The sequence below is a fragment of the Pogoniulus pusillus genome, chromosome 28 (genome assembly GCF_015220805.1).
Source record: "Pogoniulus pusillus isolate bPogPus1 chromosome 28, bPogPus1.pri, whole genome shotgun sequence".
Classification (NCBI taxonomy): domain Eukaryota; kingdom Metazoa; phylum Chordata; class Aves; order Piciformes; family Lybiidae; genus Pogoniulus; species Pogoniulus pusillus.
Window position 1 is genome coordinate 16884691 of NC_087291.1, and position 15886 is coordinate 16900576.

Consider the following 15886-nt stretch of genomic DNA (forward strand, 5'->3'; position numbering starts at 1 on the left):
GCGACCGAGCGCTCCGCCCGCTCCCCTGCCTGCCTGCCGCCCGCCCAGCCACCGGCCGTTACCTGCCACTCGCACACCCACAGACCAACCGACGCTCCGGGAGCGATGAAGACCGCCCGGATCGCCCTGCGCACCGCCGCGCCCCTGGTCGGGGGCAGTGGGAGCAGCGGCAGCAGCACTTTCCCCACCGTTTTGGAGCAGTTTGCCCGCTTCTCCCCCTCCCCTCTCTCCATCAAGCAGTTGCTGGACTTCGGTGAGAGGCAGGACGGGCAGGGTGGGACGGGGCGCGGGTCTGGCCGGCGGGGAACTGCGGCTCGGAGGCATCCCCGGCTGAGGGGAGAACCCCAGGGACTGAGGCGGGAGGGGGCTGCAGGAGCCAGCGAACCTCTACCTGGGGAGGTCCGGGCTCTGCCTGTGCTGAAGGAGACGCTGCCCCCCGGCCCGGCTCCCCAGCGCCGAGGAGCTAGAGCAGAAGCGGGACTGAGCCGGCTCTGGGGGTGGTCGCCTGTGCAGCCCGAGGCACCCACCGGGGTAGCTGGCGGGCGACGGCGGGCTGCGAGTGCCTCGGCTAGAGCTGGTGGTGGTAGTGGGATGGAGGGGGCTAAGAGTTAATCTGCCAAGAGATGTTTTCGTGGTTTGCCGCGCTCGTTATCAGGGAGGATTCCTGAGTCCTGTGCTGGAGCGAACGAGCTGTACCCAGATCCGATTACTGCTCGGCAGCTGTAAAGCTTTGCCCACATGCCACTTCCAGAGCCCGTGTTTACAAGGGCTTCACTCAGCGGATTACAAACCAATCCCGTCTCTAGAAGGGGAAACACAAGCGTGCCTCCCGGGAACGTGCTGGCTGGCTGTCATGTAAACAGCCTGCAGCGCACAGAACCATAGGTTGGAAAAGACCTCTGAGGTCGTCGAACCCAGCAGTCAACGCAGCACCACCATGCCCACTAAACCGTGTCCAGAAGTGCCATGTCTGCACGTGCACCCCCTCCAGGGATGGTGACTGCACCACTTGCCCTGGGCAGCCTGCTCCAATGCTTGCCCACTCTTTTGGCATGCTTAGAACTGGCCAGTAATAACAGGATGCTGGCTGTGCAATGTGCCCTTGTGGCCGAGAGGGCCACTGGGATCCTGGGGTGTATTAAGAAGAGTGTGTCCAGCAGATCAAGGAAGGTTCTCCTCCCCCTCTACTCCGCCCTGCTGAGACCTCTTGAGTACTGTGTTCAGATTTGGGCTCCTCAGTTTAACAGAAGCAGGGATCTGCTGGAGAGGGTCCAGTGGAGGGTTACGAGGATGAGTAGGGAACTGGAGGGCTGCCTGAGAGGCTGAGAGACCTGAAGCTGTTTAGTCTGAGAGGGAAGCTAATAAATGTCTATAAATATCTGAGGGCTGGGGGTCAGGAGGAGGGGGACAGGCTCTGCTCACTGCTCCCTGGGATAGGACAAGCAGCAATGGATGGAAACTGCAGCACAGGAGGTTCCAGCTCAACACAAGGGGGAACTTCTCTCCTGTAAGGGTCCCAGAGCCCTGGCACAGGCTGCCCAGAGAGATTGTGGGCTCTCCTTCTCTGGAGCCTTTCCAGGCCTGTCTGGATGTGTTCCTGTGTGACCTGAGCTAGATTGTATGGCAGGGGGGTTGGACTTGAGGATCTCTTTTGGTCCCTTCCAACCCTTGACATCCTGTGATCCTGTAAGGAATACAGTTCTGAAGCTTGTGGAAAGACAGCAATTTGTAATTGCCTCTCAAAACATCTTTGGATTTATTCACAGGCTCAAACAATGGCTGTGAGAGAACTTCTTTTGCCTTTTTGAGACAAGAGCTTCCTGTGAGGTTTGCAAACATACTGAAAGAAATTGATCTTCTTCCCGATAAATTGCTAGGCACTCCATCAGTGCAGCTAGTCAAAAGCTGGTAAGTAAGAACTACTTGAACTCAGCTTGCAGTTTCTTCATCAGAGCTGAATTGCACACTGTTATCTAGCATACTAAAACAGAAAAGCAGCCTGGTTGTGTTACTGCTTTTAAATAGCTTGAAGTGCTTTTAAACAGCTCAAAATAGCTGATAGAGCAAATCTCCCTTCCTACCCTTAAAGGAGTCATAGAATTGTTTTGGTTGGAAAAGCCCTTTAAGATCATCCAATGTAACCATTCTCTACCAAGGCTGGGGCTAAACTATGTGATGATCTTGGAGGTCTCTTCCAACCTGGTTGATTCTATGATCTGTCAGTCAGCACCCATGGGTCTTTCTTGGCTGGGCAGCTTTCCAGCCACTCTTTGCCAAGCCTGGAGCATTCCTGGGGTGATTACAGGGCATTACTTTGTGTACCCAGAGGTACACAGGATGGGAAAGCAGGCCATGCGCTTGTTTACACCACTGCCTGATGGCATTATGAACAGGGCAGCCCTTCCACAGCCTTGACCTGTGCAGCCAGTGGCTGAAGCTCAGTTAATGTCATCTCTGTAGCTGAGGCAGTGGTTAGATCTCGTTTAACCTCACTTCACTGGCACAGCTGAAGCCTTTGCAGGGATGGCCCAGATAAAGGGCAAAAGTATTAGGGTGAGATCCAGATCTAGCAAACAGTTGTGCCCTCGTGGCATGCGTCAAAGCTGTCAGGTGCCAGCACAAGAGGCTCAAGTGCTTAGCTTGTGCCAAAGCTGATCAGATCTGGAAGTTTTGTGCATGAATGGCTGCCTGATCAGTATTGTCATTTGGATCTCCCTTTGAAACACTTCTCAAGACGTTTAAGGAGACCCTTTGCATCCTAAGTGAGGGTTTAGATTCCTTTCTGGGTGGCAAATGCAAGACAAAAAACCTTTTACAACTTCTAGGGTTCAAGAAGTGTCCATCTGTGATTCCACACTTGGATGGAACTTTGGCACTTCAAAGATGCTTCAAACTTCCAGCTAACTTTGTAATGATTTGGACAACACAAAGTATTTTTCTTAGAGTAATAAAAATCAGACCAATAGCATGTGTGTCTTCTGTTCCCTCTCAATAGGTACATCCAAAGCCTAATGGAGCTGGTTGAGTTCCACCAGAAAAGCCGAGATGATCAAAAAGTCTTATCTGAGTAAGCTTTTCATTTCTTTCTGCAAACTCCTGATCTTGTGTTCCATGCTTCAAAATGTTGTCTAGTTTGGAATGCTAGCTGTCATGAGCTCAGTTTGATGACCTAGCATGAAGTGCTGTGCATAGAGGGAGCTGGGTTAGAACTCTGATCATATTTAGCAGCATTTCCACTAAAAATCAGCCTTTGCAGCTTGGTTTCAAGGCCATGCTGTCCCTTGAGCTGTCATGACAAAGAAATAGCAGCAAAAAATATCTGTGTGATCACATGGAGTCATAGAATTGTCATGGCTGGAAGGGACCTCAAGGATCATCCAGCTCCAACTCCCCTGCCATGGACAGGGATACCCTACCCTAGATCAGGCTGTCCAGAGTCTTACCCAGTCTGGCCTTAAACACCTCCAGGGTTGAGGTTTCCATCACCTCCCTGGGCAACCCATTCCAGGCTCTCACCACTCTCATGCTCAACAACTTCCTCCTCACATCCAGTCTGAATCTGCCCACCTCCAGCTCTGCTTCATAGCCCCTGTCATTTCCTCATAGCCTAAAAAGTCCCTCCCCAGATTTTTTGTAGGCCCCCTTCAGATCCTGGAAGGCCACAAGAAGGTCATCTGGGAGCCTCTTCTTCTCCAGCCTGCACAGCCCCAACTCTTTCAGTCTGTGCTCACAGCAGAGCTGCTGCAGCCCTCTGAGCATCCTCATGGCTCTTCTCTGGACATGCTCCAGCATCTCCACATCCCTCTTGTCCCAGGGGCTCCAAAGCTGGATGCAGTACTCCAGGTGGGGTCTCAGCAGAGTGCAGTAGAGGGGCAGAATCACCTCCTTCGCTCTGCTGGCCACACTTCTCCTGCTGCAGCCCAGGCTGTGCTTGGCTTTCCAGCAGCACCCCCAAGTCCCTCTCCTCAGGGCTGCTCTCCAGCCACTCACTGCCCAGCCTAGATTTGTGCTTGGGATTGCTTCGACCTAGATGCAGAACTTTGCACTCGGTCTTGTTGAACCTCATGAGAGTGGCTTGTGCCCACCTCTCCAGCCTGTTCAGGTCCCTCTGGATGGCATCCCTTCCCTCCAGCCTGTCTGCTGCACTGTGGCCAGCAAACTTGCTGGGGATGCACTCAATGCCTCTGTCCACATCACATTAAGGTTGTTAAACAGTTGTTATGCTGCTGCTGGGTGAGATAAAGACACTGTACAAAGCTCACTTCCAGCTAGTCTTAGCAATGTGTTCTAAGATGTTTTCTTTTTTGCCCAGCTTCATAGATACATTAATCAGAGTCCGAAACAGGCATCATGACGTGGTTCCTACGATGGCACAAGGAGTCATTGAATACAAAGACACCTTTAAAGTAGACCCTGTCACCAATCAAAACATTCAGTACTTCTTGGATCGCTTTTACATGAGCCGCATCTCCACCCGGATGCTAATGAACCAACACAGTAAGTAGGATTTCCTACCTGAGGGGCAAACTGCAGCACCAGGAGAGCTCTGCTCATGGAAACATCTCTGAAGGCTCTTGGAAAGCTGCCTCAGATGGTTGCTGAAAAGTTAAATGAATTGTGTCACTTACAAAAGCAATAGGAAAATTTGCTTTCTAGATTGCAGGCTAATTGTAGGAAGTCTTGCATGGGATATTTAGGGATCATGGGATCACAGAATGGTTTGGGTTGGAAGGGATCTTAAAGATCATCTAGTTCCACACCCTCTGCCGTGAGCAGGGACACCTTCTGCTAAACCAGGTTGTTCAAGACCCCATCCAGTCTGCCCTTGAACACCTGCAGGGAGGGAACACCTACAACTTCCCTGGGCAACCTGTTCCAAGGTCTCCCCACCCTCACTCTAAAGAATTTTTTCCTAATACCCAGTCTAAATCTCTCCTCTTCCAACTCAAATCAATTCCCTCTCATCCTATCATTACAAGCCCTTCTCATTCTTCAGCAGAAAGGCCTTCAGATGTTAAACCTACAGAACAGCAGGCAGTAGAGAGCATTTTATCTGACCAAAGGCATAAGCCACACTCAGTATTTGATATAGTTTGTGCTCACATGGTTTTAGTCTAAACTTAAGGCTTTTTTAAAGCATAGAGTCTTTGGGATTAAATGCAGCATTGGTTTCATCCCACACAGCCCTGCTTTTTGATGACAAATCTCGCTCTGGGCACCCAAGGCACATTGGAAGCATTGATCCTTGCTGTGATGTTGCTGAGGTGGTGAATGGTAAGTATCCTGGGATCTTCAACATTTCTCTTCATGATCATAGAATCAAGCAGGTTGGAAGAGACCTCTAAGCTCATCCAGTCCAACCTAGCACCCAGCCCTGGCCAATCAACCAGAGCCTGGCACTAAGTGTCCCAGACAGGCTTGGCTTCCACACCTCCAGGGATGGTGACTCCACCACCTCCCTGGGCAGCCCATTCCAATGCCAATCACTCTCTCTGACAACAACTTCCTCCTGACATCCAGCCTAGACCTGCCCTGGCACAGCTTGAGACTGTGTCCCCTTGTCCTGTTGCTGCTTGCCTGGGAGAAGAGACTCAATGTTCATTCCTGATGGCAACAGGTTAGGGTAACCACCATAGATTGTACAGGATGCTGACTGTTTTTTGTTGAAACAACTCAAAGCAGCCTACCAAAACAGCAGCTTTTAGAGGACAGAATTTAAGATCCAAAGCAGCATTAAAAAGAAGTGTTGGAGTGAGGCCTAGCAAGTGAGAGATGAGGCAGGAGTTGGTGACAGTGTTGAGGTTGACCTTGCCTCCTGATAGAGAGCAGATGTCTCTCTTCTACAGAGTGATCAAATGGTGAGGACGATTTGCCCATGCTGCTGCAATTTCCTCTTTCTTCTCAGTTCTAACTCACAGAGAGGATGCAGTTATCATTCTCAGGCTAACACCTTAGCAGCTAAAGATCCTGTTTTGCCATGCACTGGAATGAATTGCTGCCGTGCTTGCTCTTACACCTCACATATTTTATTGAAATAAACATTCCAGATGCCTTTGAAAGTTCCAAGATGTTGTGTGAGCAGTACTACTTAACAGCTCCAGAGCTGAAACTCAACCAAGTGAATGGTAAGATGAGAGTTTTTTACATCTGTCTTCCTGTCCTTAGGCAATCTGCTGGGTCAAAAGGCTCTCATTTTTATAGCCCTGTTGGTACAAAGCAGCTGATCTATCTTGGGCTAGTTCCTTTTAACTGTCTAGTTTAGGTACCTAAAATAGTTTAATTTCCTGTGTTAAATGTCATTGTATCTTAAGCACTAAGTAATATTAATGACTTTGAGAGGAGACTCACCTGTGCTTAAAGTCATATAAGCTCCTAGAGAAGACTTTTTTTACCTGGGATGAGGAACTGGGGCTACTGATTGAAATACTGCTTCTGGTCCAAGCTGCTTGCATGTGTCTTGTCTCAGTCAGTCTGCCTAAACTCTGGAATCCTTTATGCCTAAACTCTGGAATCCTTTACTTACAAAAGGATTTTTCTTTAGTGCATTTAAGAAGCAACTGTTATAAACAAGTGGCATTTACAGCCTAATCACTGTGCTCTGAGTGCATGAAGTTGTTTGTATATTTGAGGGGGTCAAAAAAAAAGCCCCAAACAAACTTGAGTTATTTTCTGCTTTGTTGTGGCATGCAGGAAATATCCAGCACTCGTTTTAAACCTTGCTCCTGTTTTTCCCTTCCTCTAGGCAAACTTCCAGGAGAGCCAATTAACATTGTGTATGTTCCATCTCATCTTTTTCACATGCTTTTTGAGCTCTTCAAGGTATGTCAGTATAAACTGCTTCTTGCTTTAGTAGTCTGAGCTGGAGCATCAGTACTTAAAGTCCCCATCCACAAAGCAAGCAGGAAAGCTTTGCGTAGTGCAGTGAGGCTTCTAAAGTGTTCTTGCTTCTTAGCTTTGGCATTTGGGAAAGAAATGGTTGCAGCTCATAGGAGTGTGTTTGGACACTTATGTGTGGTGGTAAATGGCACAGGGGAAGAGACAGTGGAAGTGGGACATGGGGTTGTGAGCATTGCTAGGCTTCTGCCTTGAGAGATCACACCTGTGGTGCAGGTTTGCCCTCCTGCCTTTTCTCTGCAGGGAGTGGCTGACACATCTCCCAGCAGTGAATGAGGCTGGACTAATGTGCTGCCAGCTTGGGGTGCAGAATTCTGGCAGCCTTGAGCACCTGCTGGAGTCTGCCCTTGTCCAGAAGCCTGGTGACTCTTAAGGGAGTTCTTTCATTTGCTTTGGCTGAGTAATGCTGGGCTAGGGCTGTGTGTAATTCACCACATGTAGATGTTTTGGCTGTGCTTAGTCCCTTCTTAGGTGTCAGATCTCCTCTGCCCTTGCTAGCACAGAATCACAGAACTTTAGAGGATGGAAGTGACCTCTAGAGATCACCAAATCTACCCCCCCTGCCAAGCAGGATCACCCAGGGTAGTTCACACAGGAACACATCCAGGCAGGTTTTGAAAGCCTCCCAAGAAGGAGACTGGACAACCTCTCTGGGCAGCCTGCTCCAGGGCTCTGTCACCCTCACTGTAAAGAAGTTTCTCCTCATGTTGAGGTGAAACCTTCTGTGTTCCAGTTTGTAGCTGTTGCTCCTTGGCTTACTGCTGCTGACCACCAAAAAGAACTTGGCCCAGGCACTTGCCACCCACCCATCAGATATTTACAGATGTTGATGAGATCTCTTCTCCAGACTAAACAGCCCCAGAGCCCTCAGTCTCTCTTCATAGGGAACATGCTCAAGTCCCCCAGTCATGTTAGGGCGTTAGGTGTGTTCCCTGGAAAGCAGGCTCTGATAGGAATGGAGAGTAGCTATGCTCAGCCTCTGCATAACAGGAGTGTGATTTCGAGTGCACAGCCCCAGCACTGCTGATGGCACCTTTCTTTTCCACAGAATTCAATGAGGGCCACTGTGGAATTCCAAGAAAACAGCCCTTCCCTTTCTCCAATTGAAGTGACAGTTGTTCTAGGACAAGAAGACCTGGCAATTAAGGTATTTTGGTGGCCTGCTACAGTATGGACTTAATGTAATCTTTATGATTGAATATGCTGCAGTTAATTCTACTACAAGAGCCTGCAGCCCCTGCCCATAGCTCAGAGATCTGCACATTCTCTCGATGGCCTCCATTCAGAGCTGCAAAACAAATGTTTGCATCTATTACTATTGGGAAAACTTCTTCTAGTAACAGCATCTTTAAATACCATTCTTAGGGACATGACTGTAATTAATTTTCTGCTCTCTTAAATCAGATCTCAGACAGAGGAGGTGGTGTTCCAGTAAGGAAAATTGAGAAGCTGTTCAGCTACATGTATTCCACAGCCCCCAGGCCAAGGATGGATGATGGTCGGAACGCCCCTCTTGTAAGAGCTTTTCCATACTCATGTTGGTGAAAAAGTTGCTCTAAGTGTTGGACACAGATTGATAGCCTAAGGAATTGTGAAATGCTGTGTCCACCCTGCTGCCTCGTGGGGTGGGCAGAGGTTCTTGAGCCTCATGAATTAATAGCTTCTGAAACATCTGGTTTAGTGGACAGAAATGTGCTGTTAAAGGTAGAGACAGAGATGACCATTCCAACCTGCATCTAAGCCATCCAGTGACAGTCATTTGGAATCATAGGATCAGTCAGGGTTGGAAGGGACCACAAGGATCATCTAGTTCCAACCCCCCTGCCATGGGCAGGGACACCTCACACTAGATCAGGCTGGCCAGAGCCTCTTCCAGCCTGGCTTTAAACACCTCCAGGGATGAGGCTTCCACCACCTCCCTGGGCAACCCCTTCCAGGCTCTCACCACCCTCATCCTGAAGATGATCTTCCTAACATCCAGTCTGAATCTCCCCATTTCCAGCTTTGTTCCATTCCCCTTAGTCCTATCACATCCTAAAAAGTCCCTCCCCAGCTTTCTCGTAGGCTCCCTTAAGATAGTGAAAGGCCACAGTAAGTTCTCCTGGGAGCCTTACTTGGTATTCACTCCTCAAGCTTGCTGTCTTTATGGAGGCAAACACAACTGGAATGGGCTTAGGCTATTGTTTATCTTCCAGGAGCAAACCAATTACTAACCAGGCTGTGCTGGCTTGGAGAGGGAAAACACAGAAATGGCATGTGTAGAAGTAGGGCATGTCTAGAAACCCTCCCTATTCTGTGGAGATTTGGGGTTTAGTTTCCTGTGGTTTGGGATTTTTTTTCATGGTCAATTTCAATATTTTTTAATGAAATTGATTGGAGATTTAAGAGAAGAGGAAGTAAAGAAGACTTTGGAACAGTTTAAAGTTTCTGAGCACTGTTCAGCTCTTAATTTTAAGTCAGCAAAGTAAAAATGAAAGTAGTAATAAAAGCTAGGGGAAGAAGTCAGTAAGAAAACCATCAACTTTATCTCTTACTTTCTTTTCAGGCTGGATTTGGGTATGGCTTGCCAATTTCTCGTCTGTATGCTAAATACTTCCAAGGAGACCTAAATCTCTACTCCATATGTGGTTATGGAACTGATGCTATTATCTACTTGAAGGTGTGTATTTTCATTTGGGTAAATCAAATAAACTACTGTGTAAGGCAGTGAGGTAACTACTCAGCATTACTGTAAGGTAAATAAATACTCTGTCATGAGTAGAAAAGCTTTATAGAATCATAGCATGGTTTAGGTTGGGAGGGGCTACAAAGATCATCCAGTTCCAACCCTCCCTGCCATGGGCAGGGACACCTCTCACTAGAACAGGTTGCTCAAGGCTTCATCCAACCTGGCCCTGAACACCTTCAGGGAGGCTGTGGAGCACAGAATCACCCAATGTGATCAAAGGATTTTCTCTGGAGTTCTGTCAGTGGAAGTTCTTTTCTAGATCTCTCAGAATGAAACTGGTGAGGGGCCTGCAGCACAGCCCTGTGAGGAGAGGCTGAGGGAGCTGGGGGGGTGCAGCCTGCAGAAGAGGAGGCTCAGGGCAGAGCTCATTGCTGTCTGCAGCTACCTGAAGGGAGGCTGTAGCCAGGTGGGGTTGGGCTCTGCTGCCAGGCAAGCAGCAACAGAAGGGGACACAGCCTCAAGTTGTACCAGGGCAGGTCTAGGCTGGATGTTAGGAGGAAGTTGTTGTCAGAGAGAGTGATTGGCATTGGAGGTGGTGGAGTCTCTGTGGCTGGAGGTGTTGAAGCCAAGCCTGTCTGGGGCACTTAGTGCCATGGTCTGGTTGCTTGGCCAGGGCTGGGTGCTAGGTTGGGCTGGCTGAGCTTGGAGCTCTCTTCTAACATGGTTGGTTCCACAATTCTGTGATACACAGAGATAGAAACTAAGTCACTTTTTATTTCCTTCTTAATTTTTAGGCCCTGTCAACAGACTCAGTGGAAAAACTCCCAGTTTTCAACAAGTCAGCTTCCAAGCATTACCAGACTACCACCGAGGCAGATGACTGGTGTGTGCCAAGCAGAGGCCCCAGGCATGGGTCAGAGCAGAGTGCAGCTGCCTGAAGAGAAGCTGGTATCCAGGCACTCAAGGGGATCAAGCTGGCTTCTCAAAGCATAACTGACGTTTGGAAGTCATCATCTACCTCCAAACAAGTCAAGACTTCATTTTCTGGACTGGCAGAAGATGAAGATGTCTAGCCTAGGCTGTCTGCACTGAATGTGAAATCTTGCTGTGGGCTTCAGGATGAGGAAAACAGGAGCACATGATGTCTTTAAAAGAGAGCTGTGTCTAGAGGAGCATCAGACTTCCCTGTTTCCCTTGCGATCAAAGACTGGATCTGGTAGAGGTGTGCAATGGTGGAGTCCTGCCCAATGCTTGCATCCTCAATCCTGATAAACATGTCAGTTATGCTGGTGTAGATTTTTTTTTTCCTCTTAGAATAGCTATCAGCAGTTCATCTTAGCACAGAACTTCTCAGGTAGATAAGATAACACTTGTACTTTAGAGCTGGTTTTATAATGTTTGGAAAAGATCCACTTTAAATGGCAGTCTTGTAGTAAGATACAACCAACCACAGCCTCCTTGGGAGGTAGGGAGAAAGTGTTTTTTTCCACATGTAAGGAAATCTTGTTTTAAAAACACCCTAAATGATATTCCAGGAATAATTCTGATGTGATGCCTTTCTCTGGGAGGTTCACTGCTAGGTTTTTCCTCCTTTGTGTCAGGCTGTTCATGTTAAACTAGCCAAGTAAGGCTCCTCTGCATATGGCAACAAAGAAATCAGCATTTTTTAGATAGCTACTGGAAGGTTACTTGGTTGTAGCAGCTGGAAGGTCAGGCCACATCCAGCCTACATCCCAGCAAAGCACACACCAAGTAAGTTGGTCAGGGTTATGCAAGAACAGCCATGCAAGTTGAATGGAAAGGTTTTGGTGGATGTAAGTGGGACACGGGAAGCAGCACAGTCAAAACATGGCCTTGTGGTTCTTTTTTTTGCCATGCTGTTAGATTAATGGTTCTGTACAAGAAACTAGGACCTGCCTGTCAGCTTTGTCAGGTTGGTAGCTCAAAAAGGTACTTGTGGATTGCACACCCTGGAAGCTGTCGTGCACTGCTTAGAAGGATTTTAGAAGAGTGGTGCTGGAACCAGAGTTTTCTTCTAGGAACTCTCAATTGCAGTGGAAAAGGTTTAGAAAGTGAGAAGTTTCAAACTATGAGCAGCTCTGAAAACTACAGAGTGACTTGGATGGACAGCAAACTGATGGGGAATTGTCACAGGAGCAGTGCCAGTGGGAGAGAGCTGTTGGGAAAACCTCCATTCTCAGTAAGTTTCTTCCTTTCCATCTTCTGTGTGCATGTTCCCCTCCTTGTGAGCAAGGAGGACTTAACAATGGAATAGAACTGAACCTATTGGACAGTGCCAAACTGGCCAAAGTTTGTCAGGGCTGCATAATATTACTTGAATTTCTTCTGTTTTAACTAATTAGCACCTTATCTTAAGTGTGAGTTGCAATATTTCAAGCATGCTGCTCAGTCATAGGAGAGTTTTCTAAGATGTATTTGTTGGACAAAAAGTCACTCCACACTCTCCTGTGCATATCAAATGTGTCTGAACAGGAAAGAGAGGAAGCTGGAGCTACTTTTCTCCTAGAAGTCCTCTCAGGGATGGATTTGTCAATCCAAAACGAAATAGTATTCTACTCTGCTTCATTTCTTTTAAAAACTACATTTAGAAGTGTGGATGAGAACTCCTGAGCACTGTGACTTCAGTACTGCATCGAGGCTGGGGTTTATTGCAGTGGATAAGCTGCAGGCACCAAAGGGCATCAGATTGTATCAGGACTCAGCTCAGTGAATGAACTGGGTAATAAAACTGAAATAGCTTTGTCCAGACTAGAGAGTTGTGGAAAAGCTGCCTTCACTGCCATCAGATACTTGAGTAGTTGTTGGGTTTTGTTTGGAATGCAAAGTCACAAAATAATAGCTGAGTGTAGTCGATGTTATCAAGTAAACACAAATTAGACCTCTCTGTCTGCTCCTGATGGTGCTTGCACACAAGCTGTCAACTCATGGCCTGATGTAGATCTGCTGTCATCTCTAGGTCTGCTGTATGGTGTACCATAGCTGCAGCTCATCCAGGTAGAGCTGTAGCTTCTATCTACACCTGTACCATAGCTGCAGCTCATCCAGGTAGAGCTGCAGCTTTTATCTACACCTGCACCAAAGCTGCAGCTCATCCAGGTAGAGCTGTAGCTTCTATCTACACCTGTACCATAGCTGCAGCTCATCCAGGTAGAGCTGCAGCTTTTATCTACACCTGTACCATAGCTGCAGCTCATCCAGGTAGAGCTGCAGCTTTTATCTACACCTGCACCAAAGCTGCAGCTCATCCAGGTAGAGCTGTACCTTTTATCTACACCTGTACCAAAGCTGCAGCTCATCCAGGTAGAGCTGTAACTTTTATCTACACCTGTACCAAAGCTGCAGCTCATCCAGGTAGAGCTGTAACTTTTATCTACACCTGTACCATAGCTGCAGCTCATCCAGGTAGAGCTGTAACTTTTATCTACACCTGTACCAAAGCTGCAGCTCATCCAGGTAGAGCTGTAACTTTTATCTACACCTGTACCAAAGCTGCAGCTCATCCAGGTAGAGCTGCAACTTTTATCTACACCTGTACCAAAGCTGCAGCTCATCCAGGTAGAGCTGCAACTTTTATCTACACCTGTACCAAAGCTGCAGCTCATCCAGGTAGAGCTGCAACTTTTATCTACACCTGTACCAAAGCTGCAGCTCATCCAGATAGAGCTGCAACTTTTATCTACACCTGTACCATAGCTACAGCTCATCCAGGTAGAGCTGCAGCTTCTGTCTACACTGTACCATAGCTGCAGCCCATCCAGGTAGGAGCTGTAACTTCTACCTCAAAGCAGCTGGGGCACATGGGTGCTGCAAACACATCTGCTGTTGCTTGCAGAGAGAAGCTGCTGTGCAGAGTCATGATGCAGACAGAGGTGTGTCTCTAGCATTTAAGGAACCCACGTGGAATTTCTGCAGTAGTAAAACTCACCTAAGGGCTATCTACCTAGAAAATACATCTTCTTTTTCAGTGTTTACTGGATTTTTATTCCTGAAAGCAGAGCTGTACTTTTAAGCCTTTTACTGGGATGTAGATGTTGAGATAATTTTATAATAAAGCCTTCTAAATGGTTGCCTGTTGAGGTTTTTTCTTTCTGAGAGGCCTACTGCTTTCATTTTAAGCATCAACAACTTTTATACTGGGTCAAACAGATGTAGCAGGCAGTGAAATACTGAAAGAACTGTGCTTACAAATGTTTCATCTGCTGAGAGCTTAGGTAGTGCCTAAAATAAGTGCATCTCCTCACACATCCTCTCAGTATAGTGCTGAGAGGTGAAAACAAAGAATTCTTCATCAGGGCACATTTTACCTTCTAGAGTACTTTTAAAGGTTGTTCAGTTGCAAAGAATGTGAGGATCCAGCACCCATCAGGGAGTATTTAACAAATGCACACACTCCAAACCCTCTCTTGCAGCTCTGAGAGAAGTGAGACTGGGCTGGCTCAGGAGCAGTGTGGGCAGCAGGACAAGGGAAGGTATTCTGCCCCTGTGCTCAGCACTGCTCAGGCCACACCTTGAGTGCTGTGTCCAGTTCTGGGACACTCAATTCAAGAGAGATGTTGAGGTGCTGGAAGGTGTCCACAGAAGAGCGACAAAGCTGATGAGGGGCCTGGAGGTGAGGAGAGGCAGAGGAAGCTGGGGGTGTGCAGCCTGCAGAAGAGGCTCAGGACAGAGCTCATTGCTGTCTGCAGCTATCTGAAGGGAGGCTGTAGCCAGGTGGGGTTGGGCTCTGCTGCCAGGCAACCAGCAACAGAACAAGGGGACACAGTCTCAAGCTGCCAGGGCAGGTCTAGGCTGGATGTTAGGAGGAAGTTGTTGTCAGAGAGAGTGACTGGCATTGGAATGGGCTGCCCAGGGAGGTGGTGGAGTCTCTGTGCCTGGAGGTGTTGAAGCCAAGCCTGGCTGGGGCACTTAGTGCCATGGTCTGGTTGGTTGGCCAGGGCTGGGTGCTAGGTTGGGCTGGCTGAGCTTGGAGCTCTCTTCCAACCTGGTTGATTCTATGAGAAAATCAGCTTTTGCCAACTGGTTTGCAAGAGAGTGGTGGTTACCAGGCACAACAGACTGTGCCATGGCAAACCATGGTGTTGCCTGGTAATCTCAGTCATGTAAAAATGTGAGTAGGTGCTTTAGCTGAGAGAGGAATGCTGAGAACCAGGCAGGCTCTGGGGTGTCTGGAGGTATAGCTTTTAAGTTGCAGTCTTGTGTGCTGAGTTCTCCCTTCTTTACTGTTTGTGGGCTGTAGCAAGAGCAGTGTAGGCAGCAGGGCAAGGGAGGGGATTCTGCCCCTCTGCTCTGTTCTCCTCAGACCCCATCTGGAGTCCTGTGTGCACTTCTGGAGCCCCCAGCACAAGGTCATGGAACTGTTGGAGCCAGTCCAGAGGAGGCCACCAAGATGCTCAGAGGGCTGCAGCAGCTCTGCTGTGAGGACAGGCTGAGAGAGTTGGGGCTCTGCAGCCTGGAGAGGAGAAGGCTTCAAGGAGACCTTGGAGTGGCCTTCCAGTATCTGAAGGGGACTACAGGAAGGCTCGGGAGGGACTACTGACAAGGTCTGGGAATGACAGGGTGAGGAGGAATGGGTTTGAACTGGCAGAGGGGAGATTTAATCTAGATGTTAGGAAGAAGCTGTTTGCAGTGAGGGTGGTGAGACACTGGCACAGGTTGCCCAGGGAGGTTGTGGCTGCTCCCTCCCTGGAGGTGTTCAAGGCCAGGTTGAATGAGGCTTTGAGTGACCTGTTCCAGTGGGAGGTGTCCCTGCCTGTGGTGGGGGATTTGAACTAGATGATCCTTGAGGTTACTTCCAACCTAAACTATTCTATGATATCAGTGTGCTGGGAGAAACAACCCAGAGTACACCTGGGCTTTAGAGTAATGAAAACCACTCCAGAAACCAGGAGAAAACCACCAACAAAACTGCCACTTGTGTTTCCCCAGGCACTTTTACTGTCCTGAACTCCCTGGAAACAGGACAGTATTCAGGTTATTCAAAGCAGAAATACATGTTGGTGCATTCTCCACACGACTCATGGCCAGCTCAGGAGATGTACACACTTGCCATGGCAGCTGGGATGCCATGAGTGCACCAGGATGTACATGACTTGCTGTGGAGAGCGTGTCAAGCACGTGGGCCCAGCAGGCAATGTGTGGTCTCACATGTATTGCTCAGAGGCTACCAGTTCCAGCCAAGATCCTGCAGCCCAGAAGGCTCCAGAAGCTCAAATGGTTGTTTGGTGAAGTGACAGAAGCCACACACCCAGCTCCTGACTCAGCAAAGCAGCGGAGGCGCGGGGCTGGCCTGCTCCTTGCACGTCA

The 15886-nt window shown here is 48.4% G+C and overlaps 1 protein-coding gene across 3 annotated transcripts; it reads left to right on the forward strand.

Annotated features, from left to right (window-relative positions):
* Positions 1-10: 10 nt before the first annotated feature.
* On the forward strand, positions 11-13650 carry PDK4 (pyruvate dehydrogenase kinase 4). 3 transcript variants are annotated; one of them, XR_010307479.1, is made up of 12 exons: positions 11-253; positions 1767-1908; positions 2996-3067; positions 4313-4497; positions 5185-5274; positions 6048-6125; positions 6743-6819; positions 7943-8041; positions 8299-8409; positions 9440-9553; positions 10357-13189; positions 13342-13650. XR_010307479.1 is itself a non-coding variant. In XM_064166926.1 (11 exons), the coding sequence occupies exons 1-11, from the start codon at positions 106-108 to the stop codon at positions 10498-10500; spliced, it is 1260 nt and encodes a 419-aa protein (XP_064022996.1). In that variant the 5' UTR covers positions 11-105; the 3' UTR covers positions 10501-13650. The 3 variants fall into 3 exon arrangements, 1 of the variants encoding a protein (XP_064022996.1); XR_010307480.1 differs by having other exon boundaries at positions 10357-13087; XM_064166926.1 differs by having other exon boundaries at positions 10357-13650.
* Positions 13651-15886: the final 2236 nt, after the last annotated feature.